The sequence below is a fragment of the Strigops habroptila genome, chromosome 3 (genome assembly GCF_004027225.2).
Source record: "Strigops habroptila isolate Jane chromosome 3, bStrHab1.2.pri, whole genome shotgun sequence".
NCBI lineage: Eukaryota > Metazoa > Chordata > Aves > Psittaciformes > Psittacidae > Strigops > Strigops habroptila.
The window spans coordinates 57,831,017-57,846,527 of NC_044279.2; the positions used below are offsets into that span (position 1 = coordinate 57,831,017).

Genomic DNA, 15,511 nt, shown 5'->3' on the forward strand with positions numbered 1-15,511 from the left:
AGCTTGCCTTGAGTGGCCCTCAAGTACTACCAACCCAACCAACTTACTTGCTAGCACATCCTAGCCATTCTTCTTCCAATAAGCTATCATTTCATATGCTAATTGTACTACCTAATAATCAAATGAAGCCTGTCCTGTAGTCCTAGATAGCAAAATGCACAAGACAAGACATTGTTAGTAATGTGTGATAGCACAGTCTTGGAAAATAAAGTAGATAACACTGTGAAACATTTGAAGCAACAATTTAATTTTTAAAAAAAGTATCATGGTTTTAATCTTTACTATTGTTTTTACAGTGTTAAAATTTAAAGGATGTCCAGCATGCCTTCAGTCCTCCTCACATCCGGAATCTCTTTAAGAAACTCATTTATATGAAATAGACACTTTATATTGCAGTAAAACAAACTCAAAAAAAAAAAAGACAGACTTTCTAATCGCCTGGAGTCACATTTCAAAACTAGCAAGTCAGGCAGTTATCCAGCAACAACCTCCTTATTTTAAACGTTTTTCTTCTTTAAAAAAGGTACGAAACAGCAGTGACCCAGCACTAGCCTAGGTTTTAAATATAAAAGAGATTTTTATCAGTGTAAATTTGAAAAACAAACCAACTGCCACCACCTGGGTGTTAATGATATTGGTCAGAGTCCAGCAATGACCTCCTATTGTAATTCTCTGTGTTAATTCTGCAGTCCATAATTCATGGCCCACCAAAAGGCAACAACAAGCAAGGCTGCAGGCACCAGCTTCTGGCAGACGCACCTAAAAGGAAGCCTGCAAATCTGTGGAAAGAAAAGGGAAGGGAATTAGAAATAACAGAGCAGCAAAAAGGTGGTGCAGGAAAGCTAACAAGAATGCCTGCATGCACAGTTAATGTGAAACTGAGAATATGGTCCAGGTCTGCTGCAGAAATGTGTGTTGGGGTCTAGTTTTGCTGGTGGCTACTGTGAATGCTGCAGTGGCAGGTTTACATCCAGCCTCTAAAGAACCCTCCTCTCTCCTCTGGGGTAAACACAGGGTGAAACACCACCAGCAGCAGGCCTGCTGATCTCCCCTAGAGTAGACCCTTACAGCTGCTTATGGTGGGGGAGCCGCATGAGCTGTGTGGGACTTGGGCAGCTGTCTGCAGACATGTGGCATGCTCTGCCTATAAATGAGAAGTTTCAGCCTGAAAATTAAAACCAGGGCAACAGGGGGGACACCAACAAGCTAAGGAATAACTCCAAACCTAGAGCAGCACTGTATGCTTTGCTCAATGACACTTCTGTGGAAGTCGGGCATTGCTGTTACCTACTTGTCAACCAAAAGGTGGGAGAAAAAGAGAGCGAGCATACCCAGCTTCCATAACCGACGATCCTCTTTGTCCAGTTATTGTTCAAAATAGTTCCAAAGCTTCTTATAACACTTCTAATAATATTCCACGTCTGGAAAACACTGATAGCAACCCTGATGATTTAAACAAAAACAAAACAAAAAGCATGGGGATAGAAAATTTATTCTAAAAATTGGCAAATAAAACACCAAGGTTTAGAAAACTACTAGAAGAAATCCAAAACCCTGGTATGTTCCTGTCTATATGTGCATGTATATTTCTCTCAATATTTAGGAAGAAGACCTGGCAACTTCGTAGGGCTTTGAAAGCTAGAGATAATTTGGTTTCAGAATTAACTGACCAGTAACATCAGACAAGGAAACATGCAGCAGAGCTCCTGAAGGGCAACCTTGTGCCTTTGCCCTTGTTTCACACTGAGAACAGCACAACCCAGCAAGAGCTGTTGACCTCTTACGAATCGGCGTTCAGGGCAGCAGTGTAGGACCGACAGCAGGCAGCAGAGAACTGCATTCTCTGTAAGTCTGCAAGAAGTGACCATCATCTTTCTGAAGCGAGGAGAGAAGAGGTCAAACCGCACGTGAGTACTTGAGGGTTCAGGTACAGATGATGTATCTTGGGTTAGGACATTACTGCGTGGCAGTTAACTGGCAGTTAATGACTATGACAAGTGAGTCAGCTCACAGCAGATAAAAGGCAATTCAAACTAGTCTAGCCACGTTTTCTTGTGGTGCATGTAGTAACATGTTCATCCCTGAAGCATCACGCTTACTAGGCTGCAGACCTCTCATTGCTTAGTTCTGCTTGAAGACACCATCTAACATGAAAAACTGCTGTGGTACTGTGAAATTTTAAATACCCAGAAACTATTTAAGTCTTTTGACTGTAAATGGCTGTAGTCTGTGGAAACAATTTACATTATAAAGCTCTTCCTTGTAAAACAAGCTGCAGTACCTGTTTTGGTGTTTTAGCTGCTGTATGAAGCAGCAGTAGTAGCAATAAATTTTTTCACTTTGTGTACAGAAACCTTACTGTTTCTCTAACAAAACAGTACCGCTTACCTATCTCACATGCTTTTTAAAAGGATCTGAAGGCTGACAGTGCCTGGAAGGTAACTTACCCGTGTGCCAGGTGAAGCAGCGTGTCTTCAAACTTCCAGTGGTACCTCCTGTTAAATTCATCCCCAATCAGGGCCAGCTGACGGCCAACCTGGGTAGCTGAGCTGTAAGGGGTTTGGGATGGGCACATGAGAGGAAAATACTGCAACAGCAATTCTCTAAAAAGCACTCTGTAAATGTCAGACACAGTTATTCCCCTAACAGTTGGACTAAACTGGGCATCTAAAAGAGAAATGTTAAGGGGTTTTTTCCCTGTTATTAATGGGTTTATTGATTAGGCATCTTACACCTGTATTTAGGCGCATACAGAAGTGCTTTGATGTTTTCATAAAAAGCTGCGTATTTGGCACTCTTGAAAAAACATGCTGGTTTTTTAGGCATCTCTTTTCTTTATACAAGGCAACGGAATTCTGGTTAGGGGTGGTTTATTTTGTCCCCCAAAAGTCAAGATACTGAAACAACCTTCACATCAGACCTTTGAAAATATTTCATCTTACATAGCTGCTGGCTTTGTCATCCGACAGGCTTACACCAGTGATTTCCACAATGCAGTGTGGGTCTCCAGCTAATGGGTGGCACCAGGGTATGAACTGACCAAAACCTAAAGGCTCTCGGGGAGGTCCTGCGGTGTGTAGAACCTTGACCTACAATGTCTGTGGTACACGTTGATGCCAAAAACTGTTTACACTTTCCTGATAAAAATTTCCAAATCTGATTTCTAAATCAGATTTAGCTGATTTAGATTTTTTGTTTTGGTAGAAAAATAGTATGACTACACATTTTTATTTTAGCTTGTATTTCTGCTGAGATCTGTTTATAAAATCTGCTGAATAGTAAGTGGGCTTAAGAGCTTAATTCTAGAGATCTGCTTAAAAAAACTTGGGCTTGGTTTGGTCAGTCCAACTACAAACAAAACTCAGAAAGGAATTTTCACAGATGGGTGAAAGGCAGCCCCTGGCTCTTGAACTGGAAAAAATGTATGTATGGGATTAAGAAAAACCCAAAGCAGCACCATCAGTTTGTTGTGAGAGGCGCCTAGAGAATTATGTAAAAATGGCTTCCTCAGCTGCTTGCTATGACAGGTGGGTTTCTAATGAAGAGCCACATCTGTGTCCCTGTGCAGGATAAAAACTTACAGACATTTAATGCAGTATAATCTTGTGTGGTCAGTGTTAAGCACTACAGGTTATCTACACTTGCATCTATTCCATTTCGAGTAGTATTCACTATGATTATTTGGCTTAGCAAAGTCTTCTGGAGAGTCTGGGGCTTTGTACTGGGGGCGGCGGGGGGAGGGAAGAGATGGGGGACAGGGAGGACAGAAAGGGTATTAATGCAGCGTGATACCTGATATTAAACTCCATTTGCTCTGTGGTGTCTGGAATTGTTCGGCGGTTACTGTAGGTTTCCTCTTCTGGTGCTCCATTGGTGTAGCTGGAGAGGACGAAGTGCCCGCGGATTCTCCTCGTTTGAGACATCTTATTCTGCAACGAGTCGTGAAAGACAATCCTGTGGCTTCTTGTAACACAAGGTCTTTTCAGTTTAGATGGAAATTGTTTAAAGTGCTCTTAAAGTTACCCTTTTTACTTCCCCAGTCAGAACGCGAGGGTTGTGAAGATAACTATTTTGAGAGTAGTCAAAGGAAAGTTTCAGTGGCGCAGCAGATGTACAGCAATTCAGACATGCACCGTTTAAATGGCTGCTGCTTCCTATTGGCTCAAAACAGCCTAGAAATTGGAAAATCTAGGTAAATATAGCTAGTGTAGATAAGTATAGTTTCTCAGTAGTTTCACTTAGTACAAGATACTTTCCGGCACCATTTGCAATGACCTGCCCGGTATTAAAAGATCCCTGGGCAGCAAAGTAAAAACCAGACAATTTGAATAGGTTTTTGTAAGTCTTTAATTTAGGACCCAGTTTATGCGTCTTCTTCAGCTGGAGGCTGCTACCATGGAAATTACAAGCAGCTCACCACAGAAAGAGAATATAACAAAGATTTAAACAGATTAGTAGCTTTCCAAATGCAAGAGCAGACAGTAGGAACCACTAAAATTGGTGGAGCTGCCTGCTTGTACAACAGGAAAGTTATTCACAACCAGTAGCCAGGCTGTAGCACCTAAGTACTTCACAGGACATGGTCCTCTTCTCAGCGAAATAAATGGCAAAACTTAACAGGTTTCAGTATAGGTGGCGCATCTCCAACATTGCCAGTATGTGGATAACAGCACTGAAGAGGTGCAGTTCACCAGCAGTGAGCTTGGAGCGGAGCTGGTGTTTTTGTAGTCATTACAGTTGTTTTATTTGGCTTATCAAGAAAAGTGACATCAGAGCTGCAGACAGAGATTACTTCAAACTACACGCACGCCCTCGGGCAGGTAACACTCCTCCTGCCCCTTGAACATTTGCTGTGCCCCTTGAACATTCGCTCTGCCTGTTGTCTCAAGGCTGCCTGGTGATGAATTTAATGATCTTCTGGAGATGCTCTGTTTTTATCTGGCATGTTTTTGGCAAGCTCTTTTATGATCTCTTTGCTTCCAGCTCCATCATTGGAGAACTGACCCCTTTTGTCAGTGGCGTGATCTTGGACACCAACAAAGGGGATTTCCCCTGGCTGGATTCCTCCTGGCTGGATTCCTTTCTCCTTTTAAGCACGCTCTCTGCGGGTCAAATGGATAAAACTCACATAAAACCTTCTCAGAGGTGGAGCTAAACCAAGCAAAAGGTATCTGTCATAACGCTGCTTGGCGGGGATTTGGTTTGCCACATTTCTGCAGTCCTGTAAACTTTCTCCTTAAGCTTTACACTTGGGATGAGGTTGGGGCCCTTGTGCCCTGCGGGAGCCTTGATCTTCTTTCAATATTTAGATGAAATTTACATTTTCCACATAGCAAAAGTATTAATAATAAACGTGTATGCATTATTTCATAAGCACACACACGTAAATGTGCTACTAAATAAATGAAAATACACTCTGTCCTACAGAAGTGAACTGCTCCTCTTACTGATGATTAATGTGGCTGGGGAAAAGTATGCTATGGATTAATTTCTGCTGGGTAGATACTGTCATGTGTCATACAGTTTGTAGTTTAATATTCTGTTTTCTTCCTTCTATTTGTAGCATTTCTGCTTTACTCGTATAGAAGTTTATAATCTAGGATTTTAAATATATCCAGACTTCTGAAGAGCTGTGTAGTTTAGCAGTGCCAAAGATGAGCTGGGGTCAGGCCTTCTGTATTTTATCGTGACTGCTTTGATGGAGTTTTGTGACCCAAATCTGTTCCTGAGGAGAAGTACCACAGTCCTTTCTTTGAAAGGGGCACCTATGGATCTATATATAAGAGTGGCAGAAACTGAACATGTTTTACAGGTGAGTTAAAAGGCTTAATTAAATAATATTTTTTAAAAGAGCATAGTTTCACATGCTTTATCTTCTTCAAGAGATCCCCTCTCCTGTTTTAAACACTTCCTTTATGTGTTGCTGTATGTCTCTCTCCCCAGTCCAAACAGAATTCATGAAAAAGAAAGTAATGTCCATAGAAGGAGTTTGGGCATTCCAGCACCATACCTGATTCTCAGATACCCAGTCACCCCAAGGACTTTGTAGCTCTGAATCAGGTGCCAAGGCTCAATACATACCCCACAGTAAAGCTGTGTCACTTTAAATAAAGCTGTATTTACTGAAGCAGGTACTTGAACTGACTCTCCTATTTCCCAGGGGATCACCTAGACCACCGGGTTACTGGGTGTAGTGGTGGTCAATGGCTGAGCACATTCCCACAAGTGCATCCCTGCCCATTTTTTGTGCAAGGTCCAGTGCGACACATGCTATTGCAGTACAGACTGGATCACCCAGGGCAGCTCCTGGTTTCACACCTCCACCAAAATTCACGCAGGAGCTCCAGGAAGTCCTGAAGATCCATGAATGAGAAACTGGGAATGGCTGAGCAAGGCTGAAGTACTCACTTGGACATCCAAAGTGTCAGCTCTCTAGATGCAGTTAGTCTCAGTGGACTGCACAGAGAAACAGTCAAAGGACGCAGTGTTGGACTTTTCCAGGTTAAGCAACCCAACTGTATGCTCACACGTACAAAGTAAACATCTAAGTATGTAGTGAAGTATTCCTGTAGCCTGTGAGTACCACAGGGAGACTCAAACAAATGGAAACGTATTAACATTTTTTCTTCACAGCTTGAAAAGTCATTAAAGGTGTCTAGTAAAATAAGTACTATAGTGGATAAAATGTATTAAAACCCAGCATAAAAAGTCAGTTGTCTATTGCACAACTAGGCTGACTGTTCTTAGCCTTTACAACTGTGCGTTGTGAAGAAAAGAAAAAATCTAAAAAAGGTATTTTCTTTTTTCATTTCTAGACTAGATGCTAGTTTCACATTCATGGGCCCATACAAGGGAAATGTCCGTATCTATGAGATGAAAACTGTCTTCTGAAAAAGACTTATAGTAAGTCAGTGCACTACAGAACTCAGACATGTAAACAAACAATGCCACCACAAAAGCCCAAAGCACAGCATATGCTACCTCACACCTGTTACGATAATACCTTCTCCCACAGGCTAAAAAAGGAACTGTAGTAGCTCACGCTCTCCACAACTCAGCTGCAGCCTGGTATGCTGGCTTTGCCCACAAGTTGTCTCAATATAAGGGCAAGCCAACAAAGAGGGGATTTAGAATGTATTTTACGGGACAGACATACAGCAAAGGCAGTCTGGTAGGACTGCTGTCTTGGAGATGTGTAAGATGGGTCTGCTTTCGTCTCAAAGCAAAGCTTAGCAATTGCCTTCTTGGCAAGAAAGGAACAAATTGAGACCATTTAGTGATTTCTGTTATTGTTTTTTAAATCTAGGTATATACAGAAATGCAAGTAAAAAGGTGCATTAATATGGACCTGTTCTATTCCGTTCCTCAAGCCTGCACCCATGCAGGACTGGGCAAAAGGAGCGTGCATGACACTTAACAGGCCCTTCTGGTTCTCCAAAGCAGGATGTGTTGATCTTCTACCCCTCATCTCATGCTTTCCTTCTTTCTCTCATTTATACAGAAAGGCAAATTGATTTTGGTTTACAGAAACCAAGAGGTTTTATGTGTGCATGAGTAGTGACTTGTGATTTAGAAAGCAAGTGACCACAACAGAGTCCTCACAACACCTCTGAGGAGGTGGCAGGAGGATCGTATGACAGTGACAGACATCATTTCCAAAGCCAGCCAGAAAACCAAAAAGCTCATGCTTCTCTGAAAGGCTTTGACTGAGCAAGCTAAAAGCTTAATTTCAATGGTGAAATGCCTTCAGCACAATAAATAATGTATTTCAAGTTAAATACTTACTTAATGTTTTGTTAAATACAGGCCTAGATCCAAATTTATACAGAAAACCAAACAGCCCTCTAAATGCCCAATTACGAGATAGAAATTATGGCTTTTATGAACAGAATTAAGATTGAATAATGAAGCACCGTTGGTAGAAAGAGTATGTTGACGCCGTCTTTACTTTGCAGAGTCAGTTTTTTCTATTTGTGGCTTTTTTTATCTAGCAAAAGAGAACAGAAATCTTGAAAAAGGAGCATGTTGCTAAACCAAGTATGCCAGCAGGTGAGTTGGGGAAAACAAATGGTCCTGGAATTTACTTGTAGTCGGTTTAATTAGATTTACTTAATACTTTTTAAGACAGGCACAATGATACTTCAGTATAACGTACTGAATGCATTTATTACAATTTATGTATTTATGTATTTTATGACTTATCTATAGTGTAATTTATGTGCACTTTATGAATTGCATATACAATCATAAGTATTTTACGCAGTAAAGCTATTAATAATTACAATATGTGATTTAGTGTGTTTCAAAGCTGGTTTTGAAAGTATAAAACTACTACCGATAATCTCATTTCAGTGTTCAGGCTCAAAAATTCCAAGCACCTACCTACATAAATATGGATTGCCAGATAGGACCCTCATCCTTTCCCCCCCCCCGAGGTATCAAAGCATATTTCAGACTGTTTCAGATTCTACCAGCTGCCCATGCAAACTAAATTTAAATGAAAAACAAATAGAGGCTTGGTTGTTTGCATATATACCTCCAATCCATAGCAAACTCCTTCAAAACATGACATCATCCTCCCTGTTGCAAATACAAATCTCTATGCCATTTCGCAAGGACAAGTCTTTGATAAGATGACTGAAAGATTAAGAGCTAGTCGAGGTTTCAGAGACACAGGAATACTGGACTCCCAGGGTGCTGTAGCAAAGACAAATACACTCTTCAAAATCCCAGGCAGTTTTTGGTTTGTTTTCTTTAAGTTCTGGGCTCTCCTATGACCCCTGTCTGTTGACCCTCCTCCTCCCTTGCAAGTCAGAAGCTGTAAGCCACGGGCAGCACACAGGCGGTAGGAACTGCAGCCGTGGCTACGGGATGCCCCTTCCCCCGTCGGGACACCTGGGCTTCCACAGGGTGGCCTCCGGAACCACCACAGCTCGCAGCAAAGCATTGCAAGGCAGCCATCAGGAACCTCAGTTTCCCTTAGAAAGATTAAAAGTTAAGTCACTGTTACTCGTTTTTGAATAGTGCAGGTCAGTTAACCCAGGTTGCTGGATTAATTTTTAAAGCAGTATCAGGTCAACGACCAAAGATAAGTTAATTCTTTGTCTCATCCTGTGTTTCCAGTCAGCTTAACATCAATGACCTTGGAGACTGTTTACGCATAAACATGTCTTCAGATTGCCTCAAACAGCTATTAAAGGCACAATTCTGTAAATCTAAAAAATACACTCTACCTCTTACATTTTATTTATGTTTTTATGCTCAGTAAGTCAACATGCCTTCACTGGGAATTTAACACAGGGTCTCTTACCTCAACACAGGATAGGAATGAAAAAACGATTATATTTAAAAGTAAAAAAATGTATTCCTTAAGTAAGTCCTGTCACCTCAGTAGAGAAAGAAATGCATACAGCAAACTTCAAATGGAGGAAACCTTTTAAAGTAAAGATCTTGCACAGGTATTTTCTATTTCAGCCTCTGCTGAAAATGTTTAAGGGGCCCTGACTGAAATTCTGAGTCAAAACGTCAAGAATCTGTCAAGATTTTTATGCATCATCAGCATTTGCATGTTGTCTCTTAGAGCACTCAGAGAACACCAGTCCTCACTGTGACATTTAATATATGACTGTAGAGAAAAACAAAAGATTTCCACCTTGAAAAGTAGATAGTACAGTTATGTCCACATTAAAAAACTGTGATTTGATAAGTCTACAAAGTAGGCTAAGTATTATTTTCTTCGAAGAGTCTACTGATTCCTTCAGTGCTCTCAAGCCTATTTCAAATGCTTCCAAATACTCAGAGAAATGGGGGGGGGGGGGGGGGGGGGGAGGGGGGTAAGGGTGGTGTCTGCAGGAAAACATTAAACTTCCACGAAGTTTTATGGGAAGAACTAAGAACACTGAAGAGAAATATATATTGATACCAAACTGAAACTAACCATTTCTATTTAACAAAATAAACATGTTTTCTGCCACACTCAGATTTTTGTTTTGTGACAGCACCACGTATCTCAGGGATGTCACTTTTGTTCTACTTGTTCACAAGGAGTTAAGGTTTGACCTCACAAGAGGTCAAAATTCTTTTATGATAAATAAGAATTTGTTCAAAATTGTTACCTGAATTGCATGGCCAAGCTGCAGGAGGTAAGGATGACAATGTATATAGTTCAATAATCCATAAAGGAACCATAAAGCTATGGAAAATGTTTCTTTGTTCACATTTGTTCTAAAATTTTGTATCTATCTTAGACTTTTTATTTTTGAAATCTCCTAAAGAGAGTGATGCAGATAGAAAAGTTGTTATTGGTAGGCAGAAAAATTCATGCAGTGCTCATAATTATTAATAGTTACAGAATAAAATTGGAGTACTTCAATCTAACATTAACATTCATTCAATCAAATTGGGGAAAAAAAAATAGAAATCTGATGTACTTAAGAGACCTTGTTCTACCATCCCATCCACTTGAAAGGTAAAGTGGCTGCAATGAGCCTGCCAGCATTCCCAGCAAGCAGATTACGGAATTCATGCCTTGACGCTAAGTTCAGGATTAAAGAATGCTGATCACCAAGGTCATAACGTATAAAATATTTAGGCAGGTGCTTAGCTTCAACAGACCAAATAGTATTGTTAATCTAAACCTGCTCATTCATATTCTTAACAAGCTGGCACGTTTGGGATAGCAATGGGCTGCCATTTTCCCTCAGCACTCCGCAGCACAGCACACATGGCTGTCATGTACTGCCACCTCGCACCTGTCCCATTCTATAGGGACACCTTATTGGACTTGTGGTCAGAAAACTCAGCATCTTCTATGACCTTTGGTGGTCTTCTCCTACGGGCGCCTCCGAGATGCCACCTACTGCTGCCAGATTGGGAAGATGAGAGAAAGTCTTGATACGCAGGTACAGTGTAACTCTAAGAACTTTAACTCACTATTTATGCTGTCTTTCTTTTTCTGCATGTCAGTATAAAGAATTTAAATGCCATGCTGTTCTCAGTTTTACTTAGGCTTCCTGTATTGGTAAAATACTGACAGTAGTAACAGTGTTATAAACACTGCAATGAAATTACTATGATTTATAATCCTAGTTCACCGACAATATTTTAGTGGTAAAAATACTAATTAATAAATTAATTTCAATTTAAAACATACTAACATTATTAAAATTAACTATTTAAACTATTAATAACTATTAAAAACTATTAAAAATAACAATACTATAATAACATTATACAATAAAATTAATTACCAGGTTCCCATTGGTAAGGTATATTCCACACATCTTGCAGACAGTGGAACTAATAATAAAAATAGGGTGTCTTGTTAAATCAAGCAAATGTATAAAACCAACTGAAGAGCAAACAAAATAAGGATTTATGCATAGGAGTCATCTTGCCCCAATGCAGCACTGTATTTCTTCAAACACAGTATGTTCTGCACTCATTTTCTTTTTGCAGATTTGTAGCCCTTACTCATTTTGATTTCAGTATTTGGCTTTCCAGTTTCATTTCAGATCCTTACTGCATTTCGAGGGGTTTTACTACTCCCTTTGGTATCCACAGGATCAAGCTCTGTCTTTGGCTAGCAGGCTGTTACCCTGAAGAAGCTGAGCGCATTGTGTTTTTCTTAGTCCTCTCTGAATGGTCTTACAGTCATTGGCCTATTGATTCAAAAAATTCTTAAAAAGAGCTGCCACAGACACCTACTGACCAGGCAAAGCAGGCAGTTTTCTTACATTTCTCCTTTCAGAAAGACAAGGTCTCTACAGAGGTGACATTCTGACATCAGATCAAACACCTTGAATAAACGTTGATTTTCTTCATTACACTCAGACCTAACTCCCGTTCAACTGACATGCATTAAATGGCAATAAAAAAAAAATCATAACCACAAAACTCTAAATCTGTCGATGTACCCATGAGAGAAAATGACAATGGGAGACCACTTGTCTTGTTATACGTGTCTTTCTGATACGGCCTAGAAAAGCAGACTCTGGCTAATACTCACTTTGCAATTTAAACACCTAGAAATCTGCTTAATCACAGAATTCACCATGCTCCTGTAATCACTCCTTGTGAAATGACTTAAACATCACTGAGTATATACTGCCGTACAATTTCTTTATCCATCTCTGCTGTTGCACATCAGTCCTGTTATCAGTAGCACTGTTATAAACGTATACGGATACAGAAAACGAGATATTCAGGAATATTTAAAAATGTTTATCAGTGGCACATTCTGCTGTGCATCTCAGACTTATTTTGAGGGCTGTTTCCTGCTTTGCTAAGAGTGAAAGTAGTCGTACTCCGCTCCTCATTTGCTTAGACGATAGCAGCCGAGTACAGAGCACGCAGCTTCCCACAGCATCATTTGGAAGGGCTCACAGACACACACACGTCTCTCCCGGAGGCTGAGCAGCCGGGACGGGTCGCTCGTTCCCGACGCGCGGTTCCGCGCTCCGGCGCCTCCCGCCCCGGGCCCGGCGCTGCCCGCACCCGGCGGCTCCAGCGCCCGCTCCGCTCACGGTGTTCACCCCCCGCACGGCGTATTTTTTAGAAGATGTCGATCTCCCCTCCGGGGCCAAAGATGCTGTGGCGCCAGACCCGGCAGAGGTGCATGGGCGCGGGCTGCCTGTGGAACCGTGCCGGGACACCCCTAGGGCAGGCATATATAACCCCTCCCGCCCGGGGCCAGGCGCGCAGGTGAGGCGGCGAGTTCCGGACCGCCGGCCGCCCTCAGTCGCCCGCACCGCCTCGGCACCGCAGCCCGAGTCTTCCCGGGAGATCCCGGCCGGTGCCTCCCCGCTCCTCCCCAGGCAAAGGCTCCGCCACCCCGCTCCCGCCGGGACCCGCCGCTTACCTCGGCTCGGCTCCGCTCGGCGCCCCGCGCTGGAAGCCGCCACCGCCGCCCTGCGGGCACACAGACCGGCGTCAGGAGAGGGGGGTCCCCGCGCCCCCCGCGCCGGCCACTCACCGCGGCGTCACTCGCAGACTGCCCCTATTGTCCGCCCGCCCCGGCCCGCTCCGCTCCGCTCCGCCCCGCCGGGGAAACCCGCCGCCCCCGCGGGGCCGGGCCCGCTGCCGGGCGGCCGCTGCCGGCGGAGGAGGAGCGCCTCGGGGGCAGCGGGGCCGGGCTGGCGCCGCTGGGCGCGGCGGCGGCGGCGGCGGGGATGGGGGCGCCGAAGTGGAGCCGGCGATGCCGGGATGGCCCCTCGGAGGGACAGGAGCCACCATAGTGGGGTGGCCCCTCCTCGGTGGCGGGACATGATCTTTGTGCTCTCACCGGTGGAGATGCCAAGCGCAGGACCAGGCCCTGCGGTCCCCTTTCGCCCGAGGACCCCTTTTCCAACTGGCTGGCTGTAGGTGGGCCCGTGTGGGTTTTTTCAGCACCCTGAGTGTGCTGGAGCCCACCCTCGTCGTGAGCTTCAGAGTGGTTTTGGTTTTGGTGGCAGAGATCTGTGCTGCTCAAGGATCCCTTTGGGCTTCGATACATCATAATTTAAAGATAGTCTTTAAAATGTTGGAAACGCTGTGGTACTTTTCGCTTTTAAACAGGGAGGAGCAGGTTTTCCTCTTCGTTCAGTGTAGCAGTAGCAACTGCGATGGGCATGCATCCCCAACCATCCCGAGGGACCTGAGGGAGGAGGGTGTGGGGCAGAACGCAGGAGCAGCCCTGGCAGCACAGCCAGAGCAGAGTTCCTGAGGGGTTAAAGAGAGAAACTTCTACTCAAATCCTACTGACCTCTTGCCCAAAAGGTTTAGAGAGGTCAGGGGACTTCCAGTGTTTTTCTTTTGTGCTGTTGATAACAGTGTTGTGAGCGATTCAGTTGGTATCACCCATCACTAGAAGAGCTTTAAAGAACCCAAACCCCCTGTTGCTCCACACTTTATTGTCATGTCAAACAGGAGACTTCACTGGTTAATGCTTGAGAGTGGACTTTGCCCTCTATTTATAGTATGATCTCATCTCTGTGTGAGGGAAGGTAAACACCAGGAGGAGCAGAACGGTGGCACAGATACAGCTCTCCACCTGAAGCTGAGATGTCCATAGACTTTTGCAGCTAAGTTTCTAAATGTAAAAAAGTGTGTGTGTATACACTTACACAACCGACTTCTTTTTGCACTACACATAATGATCCTCCTTGTAACATCCTTCTCTCCCATCTTCTGGGCTCCATACATAAGGTTTACTGATCTGTAAAACTAACATGACAGTGCTTATCTTCCGAATCATGCCAAGGACTGTGTTGTGAGGGTGGTGTTTACATTTACACATGCAATAGGCTAGATGAAAATTGCCTCCAAGGTACAATAAAAGGGAAATTAACCTTGGTAATATCACTTCGTGCCGAGGCTTTATCCTATTTACCAGTTCTGATATTTCAGATTTCGTGTTTACTTTGCTTCAAATCAATAATAGTTCCCCTCCCGAAACTGGGCTTAATTTTGTATATAGAGGTAACCTTGTTTAATTGAGCTGACTCAAGCTTAAAATAAAACAAGCAAATGTCATCATGGGAGTGATTTCTGTTGCAAAGATAGTACGTTGATGCCGCTACAGCATTTCCTGATACAATAATAATAATAAGCATTATTGAGCTGCTCTCAAATTCTCCCCGACTTCCCTTGTTGGAACAATAATGTTACAAAGCAGAGATGCATTAAAAACTAGAACATCTATTATTAGCTTTGATGTAACACTGTTGATGTAACTGTCAGAGAGACAGCAAAACAACAGCTTTTTATGCCATGGAACTGTAACTTCGATTAAGGACTGCTGAATTAAGCTAAAAGACTCTTACATTAAAAAAAAACCAAACAACTGCTTCTGTCCTTAATGAATTATTTAATATATTTCCAAAGTGGTACTTTTTCAGCTTTCCCCTAAGGTATGATAGACGCAGAGACAAAAAAGGATGGATGGCAAGGGGAAGATTCAGGTTTGCTTTTCTCGCTGCCAGCTGTCGCAGCAGACGTACCTTCTTGGTTGGACGAAGGCGGTGAAGGCTGCACCATGCTCTCTTCTGTTGTCAGAGGTGTGGTGGTGCCAGGAAATTTCCACTGCACGTGACTGACAGGAGATACACTGCATTTTGCGGCCGCTTTCAGTTAAACTAGGGAATATTCAATAGCTCCGGTTATATTACTAAATTTAACTGTTCCTTTGTAGCTGCATCCTTGAAACTGAACCTATTACAATAGGATGATCTGGTAAATCATAAAGCATATTTATTACCTTCAAACTATTTGGGCAATTAAGGCTTTTAGGAAATACAGGTTTGTATCAGTTATTTGCTGTAGGCCAACATGCCGCAAACTGCTTAATTCAGCTACTGCCCTGATGGATCTGGTTTTTAATAGACAGTTTGTCTTACAGAATAAGTAGTTTATTTTTTCCTCAGAGACTCTTCGGATCTCTGGAGTTCATTATGTAATACCTTATTACTGTTTTGCATTGAGCCTATCACATAATGTCAGTAACCTTAATATACGTCAGGCGTCTTAACATAAT

General features: G+C 42.8%; 1 protein-coding gene across 1 annotated transcript; it reads right to left on the reverse strand.

Annotated features, from left to right (window-relative positions):
• Window positions 1-226: 226 nt before the first annotated feature.
• Window positions 227-13,025, reverse strand: LOC115605535. Its single transcript, XM_030480151.2, has 5 exons — window positions 12,860-13,025; window positions 3,793-3,929; window positions 2,448-2,549; window positions 1,332-1,443; window positions 227-779 (listed from the first exon to the last, which is right to left on the reverse strand). Exons 2-5 carry the CDS (start codon window positions 3,921-3,923, stop codon window positions 678-680), a joined length of 447 nt encoding a protein of 148 aa, XP_030336011.1. The 5' UTR covers window positions 3,924-3,929; window positions 12,860-13,025; the 3' UTR covers window positions 227-677.
• Window positions 13,026-15,511: the final 2,486 nt, after the last annotated feature.

Excerpts from the sequence above, each read along its gene's own strand:
- LOC115605535 (XM_030480151.2), bottom strand. The coding sequence starts at position 3,923 with ATGTCTCAAACGAGGAGAATCCGCGGGCACTTCGTCCTCTCCAGCTAC. Across the intron at positions 2,550-3,792 it reads CAAATGGAGTTTAATATCAG|CTCAGCTACCCAGGTTGGCC; the intron begins GTATCACGCTGC and ends AACCCCTTACAG. Across the intron at positions 1,444-2,447 it reads CTGCTTCACCTGGCACACGG|GGTTGCTATCAGTGTTTTCC; the intron begins GTAAGTTACCTT and ends TTAAATCATCAG.